The 25,947-nt window shown below is 39.6% G+C and overlaps 1 protein-coding gene across 4 annotated transcripts in view; it reads right to left on the bottom strand.

Annotated features, from left to right (window-relative positions):
• The window catches only part of rbbp8l (retinoblastoma binding protein 8-like), a 104,127-nt gene that overhangs the window by 38,907 nt on the left and 39,273 nt on the right, over positions 1-25,947 (bottom strand). For all 4 annotated transcript variants that reach the window (XM_048608602.1, XM_048608598.1, XM_048608600.1 and 1 more), the window contains exons 5-12: positions 24,748-24,860; positions 24,582-24,657; positions 23,160-23,326; positions 19,563-19,627; positions 16,634-16,788; positions 14,374-14,827; positions 11,626-11,734; positions 9,998-10,059 (exon numbers count right to left, since the gene is read on the bottom strand). In XM_048608602.1, coding sequence (XP_048464559.1) covers positions 9,998-10,059; positions 11,626-11,734; positions 14,374-14,827; positions 16,634-16,788; positions 19,563-19,627; positions 23,160-23,326; positions 24,582-24,657; positions 24,748-24,860 — 1,201 coding nt within the window. The remainder of the gene's footprint in view (positions 1-9,997; positions 10,060-11,625; positions 11,735-14,373; positions 14,828-16,633; positions 16,789-19,562; positions 19,628-23,159; positions 23,327-24,581; positions 24,658-24,747; positions 24,861-25,947) is intronic.

Below are 25,947 nucleotides of genomic sequence, written 5' to 3' on the forward strand. Positions count from 1 at the left end.
AATGGCCGATAGCTCTCCAGGACACCCCTCAGAGTCGTGGTCAATGCTGGAATTGCAGTGAGTCCTGATTGGAAGCAAGCTGTGAAGGAGCCCAGATAAAGGTAAGTCCGGTGCCTTGCCAGGACTGGGCTCTCAGGCTTCAGCAAAGAGGGGTAGGGCTGTATTTAAACAGGTTGGAGGGACTGTAGGACTAGAAGAAGTACTTTGTGGGAGGGACATTCCATTGGCACAGGGTACTAAAAAAGGATGTACCCTTACCTCCTTGCATGGCTATCATTGTTTCACTACTTGGGCTGGAAAGTTAGCACAGGCCTGTCCTCTTCATAGGAAAAATCCCAGTAGCAGCAAATATAGGCCCTTAAGTGGCCTTCCTTGTCACTGCTAAAATTGTAGGCATCAGGAACAGCATGGGTTGCATGGCAAATTGATATCACACCCTGTAGGCTTTCCTGCTCCAAAGGGGATATATGTTTCAGCCCAATGTTTCAGGTTGATGAAAGGCAGAATCTTCTGCACTTCGATCTTGCTGGGAGAGTGGGACCGTAGCTGATTTTGTAAGGTACAGCAAGACGAGTGTCCTAAAACTCTCAGCTGGCTGCCTTCATTCTTTCATGTCCTTAGCATTCTTCTACACATCGTTCATCTGGGTCAGGAATCTAACTAAGCAGTTGTAACTTGGGAGCAGTAAGGCTTTGCTCCCACACGGAGAGGGAGCACAAAGTAAGACAAGGAATGAGTGCTAAATTGGGAATTTTATACAGATGGGAAGTCATATTAGGGGAGGAAGAGCTGCTTTTACAGTCACCAGTGGCTTTTGTCTTTGTCTCTGCTACTACTTTTGCTGTGTAAATTACTTTAGCAGTGTAAATTAATAGCGAATTGACTAATTAAATGCACGTATTCAGACACAGCAGGGATAGTGGTATACTTTGCTAGTCCAACATATGAGAATCTGTGGAATGCACTGCACTTTCAGAAAATCACATCTGCAGTGAGTTTTCGTGTTGAGCAATTTTGGCTCAGAGTCGTTCAACTAGAGTTTGAGTTGCAGGCAATTTGGAGCATCAGGAAGGGGGAAAGTTAACTGAACACTTTGTTCCAAAAGATAGTTCCACCTCTTTAGTTAGGTAGAACTTCACAGTTGGTCAATGGTCAGGGACAGCAGAGTTTTGACTGCAAGTCAGGCAGGCATGGGGACCCAGGATGTAGTGATGGACGGTACTCAACCATTGACTTTGAACAAGAGGAATGAGGTACTTGCTGCCCAAGTGGATGAACAGAAGGAATACAGGGTGAATAAATAAATTCACCAGAGAACTCTGGTGCTGGATACCATTCAAGTGGGGAGAGCAAAGAGAAACATAACAGTGATAAGGAACAGCATATTCAGGGGGATAAACTCTGCTCTCTGTGTTGTGTTGCCTACCCTGCACTAGGGCTAAGGAGATTTAGGGGAGGTGATGGCCTAGTGGTATTATTGCTGGACTGTTAATCCACAGACCCAGATAACGTTCTGGGGACCTGCGTTCAAATCCTGCCACAGCAGATGATGGAATTTGAATTCAATAAGATATCTGGAATGAAGAATCTAATGATGGCCATGAATTGATTGTCAGGAAAAAACCCCATCTGGTTCAGTAATGCCCTTTCGGGAAGGAAACTGCCATCCTCACCTGGTCTGATTCATGTGTGGCTGCAGACCCACAGCAATGTGTTTGACTCTTAACTGCCCGCTGGGCAATTAGGGATGGGCAATAAATGCTGACTAGCCAGCGATGCCCACATCCCATGAATGATTAAGAAAAAAAAAATCTCCTCATAGTGGGTGATGAACTTAGAGTGAATGGGTTCATCTAGTTGTTCTATAACCTGTTGAAACAGGAATGATGTTCTGCTGAGAGATTTTGAAAAGTTAGGATCCAAAATAAAATAGAGAACATCAAAGATAATAATCTCTGGATTGTTACCTGAGCCATGTGTCAATTGACAGAGGGTGAAACCTTAAATTAGAATTAAATGCATGGCTCCAAGCATGGTATGGGAAGAAGTGACTTTTGATTTATGGGCGCTGGTGCCAGTACTCAGTAAAAAGAGAACTGTTCTGTTGGGATGGGCTTCACTTAAACTGGGTTGGAATTAATCCTGACAAACTATATCAAAGGTGCTGTTGATAAGGTTTTACACTAAAAGAGAAATGGTCAGGGTGGATTGGTTGGGGACACAACGATTCAGAGAAGGAAGATTTAGAAATCTAAATGGACGGGTTGAGGCAAAAGCACAGTGCAGTAATTGGGGTAAAAGCAAGCACAGTGGGGCAGGAAAAGGTAGAGTTTAACAGTAATTGTCCATTAGTATGGTCCATGCATAGATTAATAGTTACAAAAAATGTAATTAAGGGTTCTTTATTTGAATGCATGAAGCATTTGCAATAAGACAGATCAACTAATGGCACAAATAGAGCTAATAATTTAGACCATAAAGGAGAAGAAGTCACTGAAGGGTCATGATCCGTTGAGAATGTCCGTCAGCAAGAGGAAAAGTAGAAAAGGAAACCGAGAAAGGAATTTCAGCAGTCTCAAGGCCAAGAAACTATTCCATCTCCTGGAAATACCTGCCAAACATGTGGTCAGAAATTTCGCTCTGGGAATGGGCTCATCATCCACATGAGGACCCACAGAACCCACGACCAGTGACACAGAATTTCACAGCGGACAATTAAACCCATTAGCTGATGATGACAATTAATTTAGATCTAGTTGCCATTATATTCTAGTACCTATGAAAATACATACCTGAAACATTTACCTGAATTTTCACAGACCATAGGGTTGCTCTCTCTTTAGGAGAGTCAACTGGTGGTGATTTAACCTGTGGGCCACTATACCTCAGGCAAGGGGAGAGGTTGAGAAGGAGAGTCCTTCATGGTAACCTCAGCCTATGATTGGAATTCAGCCTTTGCTGTTGGCATCACACTGCTTTGCAAACTAACCATCCAGCCAACTGAGCTAAACTAAACCCCATCCAAGTGAGCTAAGCCAACCCCTATCACTTAATAAGTGTTGACTGACCTGCTGAGTATTACTAGCGTGTTATATTTAACACTGAATGGTTATTTTTATATACTGCATGATTTCTCTTTTGTTAGTGTGAACAGAGCAGTCACTCCATCTCCACATGTTAGATATTTTAAAGAGAAACATTGTCTGAATTTAAAGCTTGTTGTTACGTGTGTGTGATTAATGTCTTTGTTTGGATTCCTAATGAATTACAGATATGTATTGTTGAAAACATGAACGAAAACATGCATTTATCATGCTATCATGAGTAAAGATCTGAGGATTTCTGTGTGACTAATAGTGAGAGGAGGATAATGCAAGAGGAGTGACACGTTGACAGAGTATTTTTACAATGGATTCCCTTTTCTAAAATGTTATGATTCATCTAACAGTGAGGGAAGTTTTCTTCTGTGCAATTGGGCAGCAAATAATTGAATGGATGCAGATATATCGAGAAAAACTGTGAAGAGGGAACCCAGAACCAACTCCACTTGTTTCTCAGATCACTTAAATTGAAGGAAAAAGACAATTGGGCAGACTCTATTAAAGGTATGCAATCTTCTGTGCTTGATTTTCCTCTATGCACTCTGCTCATTTGATCACTTAGTACCAATATCGGACAAAAAGCTTCCTGCAGTGTTTTTGTCAATACTCTGATCTTAGATAACAGCCTATGTACTATAGAAACAAAAACAAAGTTGCTGGAGAAGCTCAGCAGGTCTGGTAGCATCTGTGAAGGTAAAAACAGAGTTAACGTTTCGGGTCCGGTGACCCTTCCTCTGAACAGCAATTACTATAGCCCTACTATACTACAGCAATTTTCTTTGCAGTTTAACATTCAGTGTAACATCTAAAGTTGAACATTTTCCACTACTTTATACTATAAATTTCATCCTCTGACCTTAATAGAACTATTAGTCATTTGATAGGTAAGAACTTGACTATTGGTGGAAAAAGATAGATTTTGTCAAAGCTATTCATCATGCACTTTTCAAAATAGTTTACAATTATGTAAATTCAAGGGGAAAAACTAACATTTATACTGCATGAAAGGAGAGTGTTAATTGGTTGGCAAATCAACCCTGATTGGTAGAGATGTTGCTGTGGAGAATATACCCATTAATGCTGATTGACAGTTGACAGCCAGGCTTCGTTAAGTTTTAAACCAGTATGGTTGGTCAGGGCATTGGCCTGAGAAATGAATCAGAGAATTTTATAACCTATTTTGTTGAGTTGAAACTGGCGCAGTGCATGTAAACGTTCTTTCTGCCTGCCCTTTATGCCCAATCTTATCTGTGACTGATTCTGCACAATAAGAGCCGGCCAAATGTTTGGGTAAATTGTTGCAATGAGTTTTAAGCAAGTTATCTGTTTACATGGTGAAGGACTTCTTCACATTTATGAATGCCATGCAGAACTTGCATATTGATAGCAATGTAGTGTCTATGTGCTCCATTTATACTGTTAGCTCATTCACCAATGCACCTTTCAAAGAAACCCGAGACATCTGCACTGCAGCACTACGTTATGGCAACCTAGACCTGCTTCCATTTCATTAATTGGTATTCGTTGAACTTATGAACTCAGCAACTCATGCAGTTGAATTCAGTTTTAATGACACCATGTATGTCAAAATAGATGAGGCTTCTATGGGATCACCATGAGGTCTAGCTCTTACAATCATCTTTGTTATATTTCATGAGAAATGTGTCTTTAATGGAATGACATCTAACCTTCCAGCCCTTCCATATATCTGATTTACAGTATTGATAATAAATTTGCATAATACACTTGAATCTGCAGTTGCATGTAAATAATTTCCTTATGTGTCTTAATGGACTCTATTAAGTTGACCAATCATAGTCAACCTTTCTGGTTGCACTCAAACTTGTGTTTGAAATGGAACAATTAAATGAGCTTTCCTTGATAGTTAAGAAATTGGCCAGGGTTTCTCTGTTACAGTCTACCACAAACGGTGCCTTTACTGGTCAGTTGGGGTCCCTACAATTCTACACTATAAGACTGAACTTATTAGAAACCTCATAAATATGGCATGATTCATTTGTTCACCAACTAAACTAGATACCAAAATAGGGTACATCAAGGTTATCTAGTAGGGTTATGGCTAAGCTGGCCAAATCATTTCTCACTGTATATTGTGAAAATTCATGGAAGGCCCTAAAGCAGGAGGTTAATTGTGGTTCTGAGAAAAGCCCAATCTACCTTAGGTTATCCTCGGTAAGTAAGCTAACTTAAAAGTTAGAGCAACAGGTGAAGCTATCTGTTTCATGCTGCTTCTATGCAGAAACTACTTAAGTGGTTTCGGCTTTAACAGAATGGTGCTGTCACGCCAAAAGGACATTCTGCCTATCACATGAATGAGAGATTATGGGTCATGAATTTCAGTGCCAACGTGATGTCAGGTGTGGGGGTTGTTTGCCTATAGATTAACAGATTGTATCAAACAGCATGTCCCTTCAGCTGTTCGCAACAAGAAAGGTGCAGGCAAATGAACATACAAACAAACATGTGAACAATGATCAAGAATAGGCTACTTGGTCCTTGGAGCTCATTCTGCCCTTCAACAGTATCATAACTGATTTAATTTTAATCTCAACTTCACAATTCCTGAATAACCCCAATAATCTTTGATACCCTGGTAGTCAAGAAATTATTTAACCTCTTGTTGTGCCAAACATGACATCAAATGAAACTAATCCCTTCTGCCTGCCCTTGGTCCATATCCCTCCATTCCTTGCATATTCATGTGCTTATCAAAAAGTCCCTTAAATACTCTTATCATATCTGCCTCCACCAGCCCCCCTGGCAGTGCGTTGCAGACCCTTACCACACTGTTTAAAACAACTTGCTCCTCACGTCTCCTTTGAACTTTCCCTCTCTCACCTTGTATTAGACATTTCAACTGTGGGATAAAGATTCTGACCATCAACCCTATCTACGCATCTCATAACTTTATAGACTCGTATCAAATGTCCCCTCAGCCTCCGCCGCTCAAAAGAAAACAACCTGAGATTTTCTAGCCTCTCCTGATAGCTCATACCCTCTACTCCAGGCAGCATCCTGGTAAACCTCTTCTGCACCCTCTCCAAAGCCTCCACATCCTTCCTCTAATGTGGTGACCAGAATTGAACACAATACTCTAAGTGTAGCCTAACCAAAGTTTTTTAAAGCTGCAACACAATTCATGTTCTGCGATTAACCCCTGATTGCAAAACATGTGACATAGTGTCTAACATTAGATGTGACTCTGCAACAGGACAACATTTGTTGGATGATCCTGAATGTGCAAGGAGTTATGCTGACAACCGATTGAGGATTGTCAGTTGAGCTTGCACTATCTATTACATTTTAAAAAAAAATTAACCTATTTTCCTAAGCAACATGTTCAAAGATGTTATTATACACCTCTGGAGCAGGTAAGACTTGAACCCAGGCTTTCCGGCCTAAGGGTGTGGAAACTATAACTGCACCACAAAAGGGCACAACCATGACTAGAAGCTAAAAAGTCACTGTATTCCTACCAGATCATGTAGCTGCACTATCATTACAGGGAGATGACTGGTGGTGGTTTAACATGAGGGTCATCACACCTTAGATGAGGGGAAAAGTTGAGAAGATGAGTTTTTTGTGGGACAACTTAATTATCCATTTATATCCATCACATTAAATAATTCCAGTAAAGCAACATTTTGAAGTGACAAAGGTTTTGAAATAGCAAGTATTGATTCATAATCTTAACTTTAACATAGATTTGGAAGGGCAGACAAGCAGTTTTTGAAAGGTAGGAAATTCCTGCAGTGTGCCCAGAAGGGATTCCTACAACAATATGTCCTGGACGCAACAAGGGGACAAGCAATAGTCATGGATTTAGTCATGGATAATGAGCCAGAATTAATTAGTAACCTAACTGTGTGTGAACATTTATCAAATAGTGATCATACATGATTTAGTTCAATGTAGCGTTTGAAAGCAAAAACCATGGATCAGCTACGAGTGATTTTGATTTAGGGTAAGGCTGATTTTAACAAGATGAGACAGAGACTGTCCACAGTAAACTGGAACAATCTGCTAATGGATAAAACAACTGAAGAACAGTGGATGAGGTTTAAAGAAACAGTACAGAACCAGCTTATACCCCTAACAGGAAAAAGCTTTACTTCACAAAAGACATCAGCCATGGACAATTAAAGGGATAACAAAAAGAAAAGGCATACAAAAAAACAGCACAGATCCTGCTGAATGGGAAACACACAAAGACCAGGAAAGGCCCATGAAGCTGTTTATAAGAACCACTAAAAGGGATTAAGAAAGGAAATTTCCCTTGAACATCAAAATCAATAAGAAGAAATGTTATAGTTATATAAAGGGAAAGCAGTGGTCAGGAGCCATGTTGGCCCACTAAAGGCTGAAAGAGCAGATATTGTCAATGGCTATGGGGAAATGGCAAGCATGTTGAATAATTACTTTGCCTCAATGTTTACAGTGGAAAAGGAGGATAGCTTGCCAGCAGTCCTGAGAAAATTAATAGTAGATTGGGAACAGGGACTGAATAAAATTAATGTAAGTAATAAATGGCAATGAGAAAATTAATGGAATTAAAGAGTGACAAATCCCTGAGACCTGACAGTTTTCATCAGAGCATGTTAAAGGAAGTAGGGGACCACAGGAGTCCTCCCTCTGGATTGGTAGATTGCACTTGTCACTCTGCTTTATAAGGAAGATGAAAGAGGAAAACCAGAGAATTACTGACCAGTTCACCGAATACCTGTGGTGGGGAAATTGTTGGATGCTAGAATCAAGGATGGGGTAACTGAACATTTTGAAAATTTTCAGTTAATCAGAGACAGCCAGCACAGATTAATGGCAGGTAGGTCATACCTAACATTGAATTATTTGAAGAGGTGACTGAGGTGGTGAACAGGGAAATGTCTATGAATGTTGTATATATGGACCTCTACAAGGTATTTGATAAAGTCCCATATAAGAGACTGTTAACTAGGGTAGAAGAATGTGGAATTGAGAGAAAATTATTGACAGGGCTGGGAAATTGGTTGAGTGGCAGGTGACACAAACTGAGACTGATGAGTAGGTAGTCAAATTGCCAAGATGTGACCAGTAGTGTTCCACAAGGATCCATGTTAGGGTCTTAATTACTCATGTTAGTTATTAACGACTTGGATAATGGCATAGAAAGTCATATATCAAAATTTGCTGATGATGCAAAGTTAGGTGGCATTATAGACAGTGTAGATGATAGCATAAAATTGCAAAGGGATATTGATAGACTAAGTGAATGGGCAAAACTGTGGTAGATGGAGTTCATTGTAAGCAAATGTGAGGTTATCCATTTTGGACTGAAAATGAATGTACTTTCTAGATGGTCTGAAGTTAAACACATTGAAAGAGACTTGGGGTGCAGGTGCATAGATTTTTAAAATACAAGTACAGAAAGTAATCAAGGAAGCTACTGGAATGCTGGCCCTTTATATCTAGGGGACTGGAGTATAGGGATGCAGAAGTTATGTTGCAGTTAAACAAAACCCTGGTTAGATCCCACTTGGACTCCTGTGTGCAGATATGAGCACTACATTTTAGGATAGATACGTTGGTCTTGAGGGAGTACAACATAGGTTTATAAGAATGCTACCTAGCCTTCAGGGGTTAAGTTATGAAGAGAGATTATACAAATTAGGCCTGTTTTCTGTAGAAGTTAGATGGTTAAGGGGTGATCTGATCAAAAACTTCAGGAAAAGACAGGGTTGATACAGATAAATTATTTCCACAGATTGTGCATTCTAGAACTAGGGGGCATAGTCTGAGAATTAGGGCCCAACCATTCAGATGACATGTTAGGAAGCACTTTTATAAACAAAGGGTAGTAGATGTTAGGAACTCTCTTCCCCATATGGCAGTGGATGGTCGATCAGTTGTTAACTTTGAACCTGAGAGAGATAAATTTTATTAAACAAAGATATGAAGGGAAATGGGCCAAAGGCAGGCATATGGAGTTAGGCCACAGATCAGCCATGAGCTTATTGAATGGTAGAACAGGCTTGAGGGACAGAATGGACTACTCCTGTTCCTATGTTACTGTGGAAGACAATTGCCCAACTTCCCTCAGTTGGTACAGGAATTGAACCCTTGCTCTTTGCATCACCATGCATTACAAACCAGCCATTCAGTCAACTGAGCTGAGTTACAAACCCCCACAAGGATTACAGTGGAACTATGTACTAAAAGACACAAGACCAGAAATCAGGGAAATCCATGTAGTAAGAATATTGACCGTCAAAAGCTATTAGAAATTTCTAACATGTATGCGTTGATTTCAATTTCTATCCACATGTAAAGTGAACATCTCAATTAATAGGTTTACAGAAAATTTTCTTTCTAAAGCCAACTTTGATTTGGATATAATTTTGAAGCTACGGATATTAAATCAGAAAGAACATGTACACACCCAATGCCTGTTTTAATTCAACAAAATAGCTGACAACTGTTCTCTCATTCACTTCTCAGGACAATGCCCTGACCAATCAGAGTCAAGCTGCCTGGTTTCAAATTTAACAGTGTCTGTCTGTCAACTGACAGTCAGTGTTAATGGTTAATAGTTAAGTTATTCATGGTAATGCCTCTAGCAGTCAGGGCCCACTTGCCAACAAATCAGCATCTTTCCTCTCATGCAGTATAAATGTTCATTTTTTCACCTTGAATTTGTACTCTCGAGAAAAGTCCTGATGAGTACATGACAAAAGCTTTGACAAAATGTCTTTTCACAGGTGTAACAAAATCACTGAAGAACAACCAAGGACATGCCAAAGAATATCTTTATGTTTCATTCACAACATTGCCATTTAAAAGCTCTGAGTAGTTCTCACTTATGGATCAAGGTACATCCATGCCTTAACTTCTGTACTAACCTCACATTGAGGGGGATCATGCATGTCTGGCTGCATATTCAAAAATTGCAGATGAACTTCCACTGAGGAGGAAAAAAAGAAATATGTTAATTACACTGCAATTTATAATTTATATTTTAAATTAGAAGATAACCAATATAATTTGTGGCTATTTGCAGTTTCTGCTCCTTCTGAAGGAACTTGGGCAGTTTCCTTTTACAGGGATTACTGTTGTTTATTAGAATAGTTTAAAGCAAATGCAAATTTGTTCATCAATACTTGCCATTTCAACATCTTTATCACTTCAGAATCTTACTTCATGAGAATTGTTTAATGTGATGGATGTGACCCATAATTTAGCTAAATTCACCTACTGGGTGTCAGCCTGATGACCATCTCAGGAACTTTCTGGTCAAAACATACCATGACTAATTTATTGACAAGATTATAAGGGTGCGTTTCTGATAAAGAAAACAATTTTGGTTAACTATAATTTTATTTAGAAAAGCCGAGCTACTGAAAAAACTGCACATCAGGTAAACACAATTTTTTTTTCTTTATTCATTCACAGGATGAGGGCGTCACTGGCAATGCAGCATTTATTGCCCATCCCTAATTGCCCAGAGGACAACCACATTGCTTTGGGTCTGGAGTCACATGTAGGCCAAACCAGCAAGGATGGCAATTTCCTTTCCTAAAGGACATTAGTGAACCAGATGGGTTTTGGTATATATATATATGTAAATTTAAAAATGATATATATAAATATGGTATATAAAATACAAGATACAACCTGTCATGTTTACTATCACTATGTTAACTTTGATGCCACTAAAAACATACATACTTACAAATCACACATAGATAAGTAATATTATTTTCAACACTATACACAAATCAGAAGTGGCTTTAGAAAGAGACAACAAGGTGCAGGGCTGGATGAACACAGCAGGCCAAGCAGCATCATAGGAGCAGAGAGGCTGACGCTTCGGGCCTAGACCCTTCATCAGAAAAGGGGGAGGGGAAGGGGGTTCTGAAATAAATAGGGAGAGAGTGGGAGGCGGATAGAAGAGGGATAGAGGAGAGGATAGGTGGAGAGGAAACAAACAGGTCGAAGAGGCGGGGATGGAGCCAGTAAAGGTGAGTGTAGGTGGGGAGTTAGGAAGGGGATAGATCAGTATATTGTCATGGTTGGGGCCAAATTGGGAAGGCTTGAATGTGGATTGTAGTCCATTGGGGATGATCTGGTTCCGTAGGCAGGTGCTAAGGAAGGTGATGTGGCTGTAGTACCTGGTTTGCTTCAGGACGTGGTCGAGCAGTTTCAGGGCCGAAGAGATTACGAGAGAGTTGCAGTGGGAGAGAGATCCCTTGAGGTTTGTCCGGAGGGAGGAGGGTAACTTCTTCAGGCTAGGCATCCTTAGAAGAGGCTTCACAGTGGGGTTAAAAATGAATCAGAGATAGTAGGAACTGCAGATGCTGGAGAATCCGAGACAACAAGGTGCAGGGCTGGATGAACACAGCAGGCCAAGCAGCATCAACTTTTCCCTACCCCTAACAATTGAGATCTTCAATTTATATGTAGTTGGAAGTTGAAATCAACAAATACATTTTAGAAATTTCTAATAGTTTTTGAAGGCCAGTATTCTTACCACTTGGATTTCCCCCATTCTTCGTCTTGGGTCTTTTAGTGCATAGTTTCATTCTAATCCGTGGATTGACATCTGGCTCTCTGGATTTAGAATTGCTGTCATATTGTGCCTGCAAGGAGAGCAGCTGATCCTCCATCTCAACTCGTATAGCACAGTACATATAGGACACCACAACACACTTTTCAGTTAACATATAAACTTAAAAGTGCAACTATGAAATTAAAACAAATTGCAAAACATACTATCTTATTTTAGTTGTATGAATAGCAGTAACTATTAGTTGTCTACTTAATTTTAAAAAACTTCCTTATTTTTAATTGCACTGAGTTCTGTTATGCCAACAGACCCAGAATGTACCTTCTTCCCTTTGCTTGTGCTAAAACATAAAATAAATAAAATACATTTGCTAGTAATTGATTCATAAGTTAAGCAGTTTATGTGATGGACTGTTTTTACTTGAAAGCTTAAATATAATGCATATATGTAAAAAAATTGTTAACACTGACATTTAGTGTCAACTTGATTGCAATTGTGATTCTAAATCTAAAGGTTCCCCACTCTGCACTATTGGCATTCTTGTGTAACCAACAGAAAAGGAATCCCAGCACTAAAATACTGAGGTGTTGGTGGTTTTGAGTGCATCATTACCATAGTTCTGTATGGCTACTCGACAGTAAAAATCTTAGAAAGTTACAACATTAATCACTAAGGTGGGTATACTTAGTTTCCGCTAACATCACATGCTTTTCATTTTGGTTTAATAATTATTTTACATTTTCCTAAAGCAGTTCGTTCATTTAACAAGTGAGAAAGGATGTTTTATAATGTGTGTGCAATGAAGTACACAATCTAGACCTGACATCTGCTGTAGCTTAATAAATGTTGGTGGAGCAGTGGGAGGTGGAATGTGAGCAAGGTAGGTGTTACCTCTTTTACTTTAATTATTCCATGTCTTTGCTAAAATGTGGATGCAGGAATAACAGATAAATACTTTAAGTCCCTGTCAGGTAAGAATAGTTCCTGATCTAATGTCATGTAAGGTTGCACTTGTTTACCTTCACATTTTTCCCATCAGGCATTAGGTATCAACCTAATTGGTTTAAGAAGGCAGCTCATCACCACCTTCTCAAAAGCACTTAAGGATAGGCAACAAATGAATAAACGTATAACAAAAAAAGTGGAAAAGCAAATTAAAACAAATCAGTGTCTAATCTACAGATTTGAAAAGATTGCATTTGTAATACAACGAAGAAACACAGAAAGCTATCACACAGGTGGAGCAGGTAATCAGGAGGGCTAATGGAATGTTGGCCCTTGTTTCAAGGGAGTTGAAGTATTTATTCATTCACAGGATGTGGGCATCACTGGCCAGGCCAGCATTTATTGTCATTGCTAATTGCGTAGAGGGAAGCTAAGTGTTAACCACATTGCTGTGGGAGTGGGCTCACATATAGGTCAGACCAGGTAAGGATTGCAGTTTCCTTCCCTTATTGAACCAGATGGGTTTTCCCCAACAATTAGCAATAGTTTCATAGTCATAATTAATTAGTTCTAGATTTTTATTGAATTCAAATTCCACCATCTGCCATGGCAGGATTTGAACCCTCGTACCCAGAACATTACAACAGTCTTGGGGTTAATAGTTTAGTGATAATACCATTAGGCCTTCATCTTCCCTAAAATTAAGCAAGTAAGTAAGTAGGTAAGTCAATAAGTAAGCACAGGTATCCCCTAAGTATAAGAGTAGGGAAGTCTCACTGCAACTGCACAAGTTGCTGGTGAAACCATATCAGCAGTACCGTAAGCAGTTTTTGTCCCCTTATTTAAGTACAGGTATCGTTTCATTGAAGGCAGTTCAGAGAAGTTCATTAGGATGATCCCTTGCATACAGAGATTGTCTTATGAGCAAAGGCTAAACAGGTTGGGACTCTACTGACTGGAGGTTAGAAAAATGAGAGGTGATCTCATTGAAACATATAGGATTCTTAAGGGGCTTGACAGGGTAAATGCTGAGAGGATGTTTTCCCTTGTGGGAGAGTCTAGGACCAGAGGATATAGTCTCAGAATAAAGGGCACTAATTTAAGCCTGAGATGAGGAGGAATTTCTTCTCTCAGAGGGTTGAGAGACTTTAGAACTCATTGCTGCGGAGAACTATGGGGCAGAGTCCTTGTGTATATTTAAAGCTGAGATAGATAGATTCTTAACCAGTTAATGGAATCAAAGGTTATGGGGAAAATGCAGGAAAGTGGACGTGAGAAATGTCAAATCAGCCGTGATCCTATTGAATGGTGGAACAGGCTCAAAAGGCTGAAAGGCCTACTTCTGTCCTATTTCTTATGGTCTTATAATCTAGTTCCCATTAGGTTTTCCTGCTGCTGTATGTATCTCCGAAGTCTGTGCATGGTAGTAACTTTTGGACCTGAAAGTCAATGCATCTGTTGCCAACTGGAATGCGCAGACCCTTCTAGTGGCTACACAGTCAAGTGGTTTAGAGGGAACATTGCTCATTGTGTCTGCTTCCTTGATTCATTAACAAAGTGATGAAAGCTCTCTTTAACACACAAGTACTAATTTTATATCTTTGAGCTTCAGAGATATTTAACCAATGATATCCATTTATCGTCGACTTTTCTTGATTTCTGGCATGAGCGATCTATGTTTAATATTGAATGGTACTGTTCAAAAATGAAGATAACAGTAATTCCATAGCACTGATATTTTATTCATGACAAAACATGATAACACACCTTAATGTTCAAATTCTTGTACACTTTCTCTTCATTGTCACTCAATTTTAATCCATCTTTAGGGCTCGACACAATCTGTGTCTTATCTTTACTGGATGTTTCAACACTCACCACCTTGGCGACTGCTTCATAAGAGTGTGAACTGTCCCTGGAATTTCCACCTGGTAAATTATTGTGAGTATGTGGCTTTTCTGCTGGCTCTTTGAATCTTGGTTTCTTGGACTCAAATTGTATGGACAGTTCACTTCTGTCAGTGGACCAAGATGGCGTTTTGTTTTTACTGTAATCTGATAAATCCAAAGGTTTCTCCACAGATCTGTCAATCGTTTCCTCAGTCTTTAAACAGAAAAGAGGTGGATTCTTTTCTTCTCTGTTGTGTTTTTGCCTTGTCATGTCTGGCTGCTCTGAAAGATGTCTACTTCTTCTGCAATCTTTAGAAAAGTTATGTACCTCCCTGTAATCAGGATAGGAAAATTGTTATAATGACATCTGGTCAACTAATATCAACATTACATTATTCAGAAAGTATTGTTCAGTTTATCTCCATATTTATATTCCGAGATCAGCTCTTAAGATCTGTGTATTCCAACATTTTAGTCACATAGAATCACAGAATCCCTACAGTGTGAAAGCAGGCCATTCAGCCCATTGAGTCCACACTGACCCTCCGAACAGTACCCCACTCGGACCCATCCCTGCATTTCCCATGGCTAATCCACCTAGCCTGCACATCATGGGACAATATGGGCAATTTAACATGGCCAATCCACCTAACCTACACACCTTTGCATTGTGGGAGGAAACTGGAGCACCCGCTGGAAACCCACACAGACACGGGGAGAATGTGCAAACTCCACACAGACGGTTGCCAGAGGCTGGAATTGAACCTGGGTCCGTGGCGCTGTCCACCACAAGGTGGACCCCAAAGAGACCATTAAAAATAATGGGTAAGACCTGGTTCCAGAAGTGTTGCTGCTATTTAGAACAGATTTTATTTTGACAGTGGGTCAATGTGGGGTTTTGGGCAGGTGCGGGGAGATAGGATCAGAAAGTGACTCCAATTTGTGGACATCCCAGGTGAATGGACACCGTTTTTTTCTATTGACCTGCAGTGTGAGAGTGAATCTTTAATTACTCTTAAATGGTGAGTAACATCTATAGAACTGTCGAGCTGTCACGTTATTTAAACAGCCAACTGTCTGCCCCTGCAGTGTGGGAGTTGAGAAAAAGCTGCTATAGTAGTTTCGCTTGCTGTTTACCGTCAATACCTTAAGCATTATAATTACAGTGTTACCAATCATTGCCTCCTGCAACGATAGTTTGGGGTTTATAAGTTTACAGATGTACTGATAGCTCCAAATGGCTATGGAAGACTTTGCTGTCTATGATGTGGGGTTATGAATACAAATGTTTGTTTTTCTAAGGGATAAAATAGATGAAGTTTTAAAGGTAATGAACAGGCTTTCATAATGGAACAGGTTTTTATTAATTTAGAGAACTTTGTATTAGATATTTCAACTTTATTTTATTTAATTCCAATCTGGCTCGTGAACTCTGCGAATGATGGATACTGAGTGAGTTGGCGTGGAGAGTGTAAGGACAAAAGGTAGTGGCTTGGGGCTTGAGTTAGTACTAAGTCGGCATATGGTCTAAGGAGTTGCGGAGATGGTTGGAGGACATGGGTTGACATAGGGGGTATTAGGTGTTTAATTTTAAAAAATTGGGCTGAAATTGAGAGAATCAAGGTGAACAGGTTTTGAACATTTTGCCTTGGCAGCCTCTGTGGCCACCTCTGATGTATGTCTGGGGAAAGGCTAGGCTGACTCCATCCATATCTGACCCCCAGAATGAAAACTGCATCATTTGAAATACATTTTCCCCAGGCAAGTGAACTATGTTGGAAAATGTCCTGACTCGAAGTGCTAGTTAGGCCCAGTTGTCTATTATGCAGGTGCTCAATTGTTTTCTGAAAAAGGGTCCCGACCCGAAATGTCAGCTTTCCTGCTCCTCTGATGCTGCCTGGCCTGCTGTGTTCATCCAGCTCTACACCTTGTTATCTCAGACTCCAGCATCGGCAGTTCTTACTATCTCTATTGTTTTGATGCCTTGTTGCAGGCACTATTTAGCCACCCTCTGAAGTTGCCTAGGAAATCAATCCCTAAATGTCACCATTTGAATAATTATTTTCAAATGTTTGTTATAAAGTATCATTTGGCTCTGTCAGTGCTGACCTCCTGTAGCAATATGAAATGTTACGTACTCATGCTGTCTACATTCATGGTTTTTCACACTGGTCTGTGCTGTAGTAGCATCTCTCTCTGGCGTACGGCATGATCCATCACCAGCACCAGCACCAGCACCAGCACGCACCACTGCTATCGTTCCATGCAACTGGTTAGATATTCTTTGGGGATGCTAGAATCAAAAATAACTATCATCAAGAACAGTTCTGAATGAATGTTAATTGCTGTTAACACAATTGCAGTTAATAAGCAAATTAATTTGTCTTACTATTAGAACAGGATTTCCTTAAAAGTTGAATATTGTCGAGATTCAATAGCATGGAACCAATCCCTGTATTGGCTGTGGTGGTTCATTAAGACCTGTTGCCCGACCACACCATACACAACCAATTTTCTCTCTCTAAGGCAGAAAGGTGTCTATGGTCTTTTGTGAACTTTGGCTGCATACCATTCGACCCACTGCGTTCACACTTTAGTCCTACGAAGAGCATCCCACCCAGACTCACCCCTCTATCCTATGCCTGTAACCCTGCATTTCCCATGGCCAGTCCACCTAACCTGCACATGCTTAGACTGTGGGAGGAAATCCACACAAGGACAAGTAGGCTGTGCAAATTCCACAAAGACAGTCACCCAAGGCTGGGATCAAACCCACATCCCTGGCGCTGTGAGGCATGCAGTGCTAACCACTGAGCCATCATGCCCACCCAGTATGCATGACAATATCATATTCCTATAATGAGTATCACGTTGTTTTATCCATGCTATATAGTACTTTTGTGTGCATAGACTAATAATTCCAGCAACCTGGACGAATAGCACTGAGATGATGAACTGAACTCAAAGCTACAAATTTGGATTCAGTGTTTAAAATACTGGAAATGAAGTAAAAGTTAGTATCAATACTTAACATTTATATTCCTTTTGTTTTGTTCAAAAATATTAAAGAAAAGAATGATCAATGAACTTTAAATGAGCAGCTGATTGCCCTTTGAAGGTTTATCTTTGGTGAGGAAGTTCACTTTTGAAGAGTATTTTTAAAAAGTGACCACAAACTTTTTGGATTGTTAAAATCCCAGCTGTTTCAAAATTGTCCTTTAGCAAAGGTAACTTATTACAGTATCCTTAACCCATTCTGTACTATATTTAACTCCAACATGGCACTGCGCTTGACAATTAATACTTGATACTGGACACCTAATTACTGCCTTCAGAATAATAATCAGCCATTGACAAAAAAGTCCTAAACCAAAAGTAACCTATTATGCTTTCTGATACTTATAGTACAAAGCTATTTATTTCTGGCTGATTAATTGTTGTAATTTCTATACATTTTCTATTTCCTATATAAGTATAGTCATTGCCAGTAAAAATAATTGCATGAATTGCTGTCAGATGATTCAACGTGGTAGGCTTTCCAAGTGTAAATATGACTTATTAATTGTTGCCTCCCATTTATTAAAGGGTTAGCAATCTTGCGTGCTGAAACTAGGTGAGTGAACGGGCAGTTAAATTTCCCCTTGGAAGTTCCCACCGAAAACTAACTCTCTGAAGGCCCTATTTTTAACTGCCCACTAGAGCAGGTGGAGAAGTCACTGGGTAGAAAGCGGTAGGGTACTTCTTTAAAAATTTGTGTCAAGATTTTATGGGAACAAAATATCACAAATGGCAGGCTGGTGGCACAGTTCTTGGCCTAGAAACCAAAGGCTCCAGTTGATTCTCTGGAACTGTGAGCTCAAATCCCCCATGTCAGCTGATGGAAGTTAAATTCAATTAATAAATCCAGAATTGAAAGCAAATCTCCATGATGGTGATGATGAAACATTCATTTATTTAATGATTAAAAATCCATCTGGTTCACTAATGAAGTTAGGGAAGGAAATCAGCTGGCCTGCCCTATACGTGACCCCAGACCCACAGTAATAAGGTTGACTCCAGCCAATCATGCAGCTTGAAGTCAATTAAGTATGTCAATGCTGTCCACATCCCATGAAAGATGAAAGAAACAAAAAATCATTAGGGCCTAATTTAACAAATGGTCTATTATGGGTATCTTTTGTGCCTCTCCCATCACCAACAGAGGAGGTGATGGCCTAGTGGTATTATCACTGGACTATTAATCCAGAAACTCAGCTAATGAACCCAGGTTCAAATTCCATCACAGCAGATAATGGCATCTGTTGTGGTGGTGGCGTCTGTTGATTTCAATTCAATTCAGTTCAATTAAAAAGAAGCTGGAATTAAGAGTCTGACAATGACCATGAAATCATTGTCGATTGTCAGGGGGAAAAACCTCTCTGGGTCATTTCTGTCCTTCAGGGAATGAAATCTGCCATCCTTACCTGGTCTGGCCTACATGTGACTCCAGACCCACAGGAATGTTGTTGACTTTTAACTACCCTTTGGCCATTTAGGGATGGCCAATAAATGCTGGCCTAGCCAGAGATGCCCACATCCCTTGAGTGAGTTAAAAAAAAGGGTTTGTGTTGGAAGAAGCCCAAAATCTGTCTGTTTTACATTGATTTATTTTCCAGGAGAAACAGGAATATGCTTCTTAAATTCACCAGGTCAGTTTAGATCCTCTGTGCCTAGGATACCTTCTCTATGTCTTCTGATCATCACAATTTCCTGAACTTTCACCTGCTAATTAAAGGAATGCTGGGGTTGTTCCTTTGGTTCTTGATATTGGCCTCCTGTGACTTGACATTTCACAGGGGTCTATAGGCTTGCTACACTTCATGCTGGCTTTGGACAGGAGACTGCGACACGTGTGTAAAGGTTTACTAAGTCTCACACTGGGAAAATGTCAGCTTGAGACTGATGGCACCAATCTAGTCCCTCTGCTGCCTGACTCTCACCATCACATTAAATCTGGGTTTAAAAACCTGAGGTAGCTTGTGCTGGTTCTGTTTGGATTAGACAACAATTAGATAATTCCATACTTACCAAATCAAATAACGGTATCTCAGATAGATTATGAGAAACAGACCTTTTCGAAGCAGTGGGACTATCTAAAAGTGAAAATAGAAATGAGCAAATATTAAGACCTTGAAGAGAATTTTCACCTCATTGTCCAAAAATACAGAAATGTGCACTCAAACATGCCTGAAAATCCATTTGCTTCCCTTATTCTCATCTCTTATTCACTATCAGCTATGGTGCATTGACAGCACACTTGCTTCTGAGTTTGAAGGATTATGGTTCAAACTGCATTTTGGAGATATCAATGAAAAGACTGGACCAATGCCTAACTGCCACAATGAGGAATAATCGCTGTGCGTGTGTGTTTGCGTGTGTGTGTGTGTGTCATGGGGAGGGGAAGCAACAAGGTGCAATTGTCTTTGGAATAGTAAAATTTGACTTGATTGCTTTATCTGAACACCAGAATAGAGTGTCTAATACAGACCCCTGCAAGTTTAAGAAATTCACATCCAGGTGAACCTTGCAGCAATGACTGACATTTTAATTGAAAGCTCCATCTTGTATATTTACACACAATTTTAATCTTCATTTATGTGGGCAACATGCTCTGCATTAATAGTTAATATAACCGAGTGATTGTTCTGTTGTGTTCCAAATAAAACAATGAATGGAGCCATACAAATGTATAGTAATACACAAGGGATCGCAGTTTACTGACCGAATGTTGCTTGGGGTATTGCATGCTTTCTCATCAATGCTGAAAACATTCACAGATGTTCACAGCTACCTACAAATTTTGTGGATTTGTTTTTTATTTTCTCCCTTTCCTGAAGGTTGCCAAAACCTAAGGTTAAAAATACCCCCATTTTTCAGTCTGTATTTTGAAATAAAAATGTGCAGAAAGTGTGGTTGCTTTTGTCTGGCTATTAAGTGAAGTCGCTGTAGCAGGCAAGGTCTATGAATGCTGATAATCTTCTATATCACACAAGTGGGGTAGAATGTTTCTGTTTTTAAGAGTTTGTCAAGTGAAATTTGTTGTGCCTGGTCCATCATGACTTGCAGAGACTTTTCTCACACCTCTCCTCCTCTTAAGATCAGAAGAATCATGAGAAATAGGAGTGGTGTAGGCCATTTGGTCCCTAAAGCCTACCCTGCAATTCAATAAGATCATAACTGATCTGCTCAGTTCTCAACTCTTCTGTCTGCTCAGCTCCTCAGAATGCTCCACTCCTCATTATTTCAATGATCTGTTAACCCCCTCTTTAAATTCTTTCAGTGATCTAGCTTTCACAATCTTTGAATAGAGAATTCCAGACATTTACTACCCTCTGAGGGAAGAAATTCCTTCACCTCTCAATTTTAAATGAGTGTACCCCCCACCCTCCCATTCTGTTAATATGTGTGCCCTAGTTTGAGATTGCTGCACTAGTGGAAATATTTCTCAACATCTACCCTGTTGAGCCTCCTCAGAATCTTGTATGTTTCAATAAGATCACTCCTCATTCTTCTTAAACTCTAATGAATAAAGTCCTAAACTGTTTAGCTGTTCTTGATAAGTGAACTGTTTCATCCCTGGAACCAGCAAATGAATATCTTCAATGCCAGTCCATCCTTTCTTAAGTACGGAGACCAAATCTGTACACAATACTCCAGGTGTGGCCTCACCAACATCATGTACAGTTGTAGCAAGATTTCCCTATTTTTAAATCCAATCTCCTTGCAATAAAAGCCCAAATTCCCTTTTGCCTTCTTAACTGCCAGCCACATCTGAATGTACTTTTGTTTCTCATGCAGAAGAACACCCAGACCCTTCTGCACTGCACTTTTTTGGATTCTCTCTCCTTCTAAATGATTGTCTGCCTTTTGATCGCTTCTGATCAAAATGCATGACCTGACACTTTCCTCCATGAAACTCCATCTGCCAATTTTTTGCTCACTCACTCAATTTCTACATCCGCTTACAGATTCACCACATTAATACTGCAACTGGGCTTTAGGTGCCTTTCTTAGGAAATGGTCTGACTCAGGAAGCCAGGAGTGCCCTCCTCCATATGGACCTGACAGCATTCATGCCACTGACACCATATTTGAGGCTTAGCTGCACACCACTTCAGATGGTGAAAGCCAAGTACAACACCTCACACTGTGGCAGATGGGGTGGTGGACAGGAATTCTGTCTTTTTTCCAACTAACTGCCACAGGAAGCCACACCATCATCCCAAACAGCCTGGACAAAAATTGCAAGCCCAAATTGGAAGCTGCGTCCCAGGTGAAGTGGGTCCATCAGCAATGAGGAAGGTCAGTGATGTTCTACATTTCACACAGATAGGTGTCACCATTGACTCTTTGTTACATCACAGTCACTGGGTTCCATTCAACCCAGCTCTGCCATTGTACACATGTCACCAAAGCTCATAGACTACAACTCTCAGTATTGCATGCATCAAGTCCACTTGATTTCTCTCATCCATCACATCCCCCCAAACTACTAACCCTTCCATCTCTGTGCTTTCTACTCCATCATTAGGGACACTTTATTAACTCTCTTGCTTGTGCATTGCCGTTAATAGGCCAATGAAGTAAAAACTTCAGCCAGATGAATCAGTTGAAGTATGATTGCTACAATTGCATCTAGTATAGCATCCAAATTTAAGTTTTACTCAGTGTTCAAAGGGAAAAAATATCCAGCAACTTACTCCACTCACTTTGCATGCTACGTCAACCATTTTGTATTGACTTTCAATCTATGATGGCCAGGATCCAGTTTTGTTTCAGCATGAGTGACTTGCAGGTTCCACCTGTCACACACAAATTCCCCTCATTCCTTTCTTTGATATTACTATCCCTTTGGTCCCTATACTTTTCAGTTTCCACGCATCCCTCCCCCACCCGCCCCGCAACTTTTACATAATTGTTAATGAAATGTCCTTGTCTTTGTTGGCCCTGCCTCCTCCTTGTGACCTGTTTGAAACATCTCTACACTTTCTTGTGCTCGCAGTCCCCTACTATTAATTTTGAGGTCCCATTCTATCCCTGTCAACACTTGAACCCAGTTCAAGGAGGCCCAACCCTGAACTTGAGTTGCCTGCTTTTGCCAGAACTCCATGGACTGCCCTCTGACCATTATTGACCAAACCCTCAGAACTGACCACAGCCCATTTCCTGGACAGACTTGTCAGGACAACCCCAAGTAAACATGGTCCATGCCTGAACTGATTTCTCCATAACACCCTGACTGATCTACCTGTAATCACCCGATTGGTAATACTTGATCCAGGGAATTGACTGTGGCCCAATCCTTGGACTCCAAGGATATGGATGCCCATGTATCTGACCTGTGAGGTTCAGCATGAGACAACATTGTGGATATATCAAGCATTTATTTATGAAGTGGAACTTCCAATGCCCAAACTTGTCTCTTGCTAAAACTTGATGAGTTCAAGATGAAAATAATTAAATAAGTTTATATATTTTTCTAGATTATTCAGGACAACATGAAATAAGGCCATTGTAAAAATGAACAGAAAATGAATAAAAATATTTTCATGTACTCAAAGATTTACATTAATAGTTTAAAGTAAGCATCCATTAACTATTAAATACATTCAAGAATCAGTGTACCTTCTGTAAATGGCTTAAACTCTTGCTTAAGGCTCTGATGCTCTTGCATAGAACTGAATGAACAATCCAAACTTTGTTTCCTTTTAGTATTCAAGACTGATTCTGCAGGTGTGGCATTGTCTGACAAAGAACGGCTTCCTCTTGGATACACTTGACTTTGCCTAGCTCTGTCAAATTTCAAAAGGCAAGCACATACAAATCCATTACAGTACATACAAAAGAAAAACAATGCTATTACTATCAAATGTTGACAAAGTTTCTTCATGCTCTTCCCACATACTATTATAGAAAGACTGGGGTAATTAGCAATCAAATTTGCCTGGCTGCGTAGTAATGGGATTAGGTTGACCTATTATTGATCTATGCAATACACAATTGGACAGGATATAAAGTGGATGGCTAGTCTAATCTTGTTAGTTGTCACTGGGAATATGAAATTACATTAGCCCTCCTCAGTATGAATGTACTACAAAACAGAATATTCAGTGTATCAAGTCTGTATACGTTTGCGCTATTCTGTGAGCTATTTGTCTTTTCCACTGTTTGCCATGTTTCCATATCCTTTAAATTACCTTTATGACAACATGAAATGATATTATATAGTAATTATCTGATTGGCTTAACAGGCATTACAAATGGACTTTTCTTTAACAATGTTTTGTTTAGGAGAGTATTCCACATTCAAATAACTGCCTGTGTAAGCATTTTGTAACCTCCTCTTTCATTCTTATTTCTGATTATCTCTCCTTGCTACCATTTAAGTAATTGTAACAATGAGTCACGATTTATTCTCACATATCTCTGTGCACCAGAAGTATGCCTACTGCAGCAAACTGAAGTTGCGAGAGGGTGAGAAATTGGTTTGACTCCAATACTGAGCCAGCTGGTAGCTTAGCTTCTATGGAAACCTTGAGAAGCATGCTTCACCTGGCTCTGTGGAATTTTTCTGCAACTTTTTTTGCGCACTGTCTTAGCGACTATTTGTGGTCCCTTTAATGGACACATTTTGGGTGGTTCACTGTCCAGAAAATTAGGTTTTATATATCACTAGTCACTAAAAATTGGAAGAATGGAGGCACTTATCCATCCATGATAAGATTGCTCAAACTCAATACTAACAAACATGACAGCTCATGACATTCAGCCATTCCAAATGAGCCATATCATTCAGAAATGTTCTGTAATATATGAGTTGTTCTAATCCTTAGTGGCTACTGGATATACCTGAGTTCATAGGAGTTCATACCTGATGCAAGAACAAATTTAATTCATACTTTGTGTGAAGAAATAATTGTTTAGATTGCAATCTTTTTGTAGGAACATTATTCTTCAGACCATAAACACCACAGAGCTTTCGTAAACAGGAACTCATAAGAATATTTTGATATGACTAATGTAATAAGGACCATTCACTTTACTCACTCCAAGAAATATTTTAGCTTTCTCAGTTCTTGGTGAAGCAATTTGTTTTCTTCTTTCAATCCATTGATTTCATTTGCTGTGAAATGTTCAACCAGAAGCAAGTAAGATACAATACTATGAAAAACCAAGTAGAAAATGTTGCAATGGAGAGTTCTGGAGTTCTTACTGAGAATGGAAATATGTTGAAGGCTTTGGAGTTGAGAACTTTCAAATTCCTGTTGTTTTTTCCTGGCCAGTTCTTGGGTGACTGTACATCTGTCACACAGACCTGCACGTAACCTAATGTAAACCTTTGATTAGTGTGTTGTACAGATTTAAGGTACATGAAGGTCACATCTGTGCTAAGTACTCCAAGTATGATCGGACCAAGATCCCAAACAAGTATAACACAACATCATTATCTTTGAATGTATGCCCTTAGATGTAAATAACAGAATACCATTAGCATTTTATTTCCCTTGTTGGCTTACAATGCTGCTTTTAATGATCTGATCATCTACATTCCTATCCGGATTAGTTACTTATTTTCTAAAGTATAGATCATCTTCTTGTTTTTTGCCTAAGTGTATTATCTAAAATTTTATCTATATTAAAGTTCATCTTGGAACAATTGGAAGAAGATAAAGAGACATTTTCTCTCTGGGCATCATCCTCATTGTGTGAAGCTTGCCAAGCCTGGCTTCTGCCATGATCGCTGTATGGTGCAAGTTAAGGAGGCAGGCCCCAAGAATTACCTCAGTTGGTATAAGGATTCAATCTATGTTGTTGGCTTTATTCTGCGCCACACTCTAGCCATCTAGCCAAATGAGTTTACTTGTCCACAAAGATCTTATCAACAAATAATAACTGATCTGAATTAACATGAGTCTTGGCTTATATTGTACCAGCCACTTTTCTTTAAATCATATTAATTCACAGACCATTAGTTTTAATCCTAGTTTCAGCCACATGTGTCAGTAATCCATTATAGCCTTTGTTTGTTGGGTCAACGTTTATGATTTGTGTAACATGTTCTCTCGTCACACACTGAGTATAGCCTGATCTTCATCCAAACAGTACATGCACTATAAATCCTTCACATTTGATATAGTAGGTGATACTGTATGCTTCATATCTAGAAGTGAGAATGCAGAGAGTTTTTAATGCTGGGTTATTTTTGTGCTGAAGGCTGTGAGCATTGGCTCCAAAACACAAACAAACTATATTTTCTCAACTCACCTGACCTCTAAGTATGTTTAAACCAGAAATTCCTGTGCTGCAATCAACTACTTGGAATAAAAGGGCTCCACTTGATATGACTACACCCAGTTCAAAGGGAAGGGCTATTTACTTTCTCTAACAACTCAAAATGTTTGCTTGTGCTTGC

This window comes from Rhincodon typus, chromosome 19, assembly GCF_021869965.1.
Source record: "Rhincodon typus isolate 14 chromosome 19, sRhiTyp1.1, whole genome shotgun sequence".
In the NCBI taxonomy this organism is placed as follows: domain Eukaryota; kingdom Metazoa; phylum Chordata; class Chondrichthyes; order Orectolobiformes; family Rhincodontidae; genus Rhincodon; species Rhincodon typus.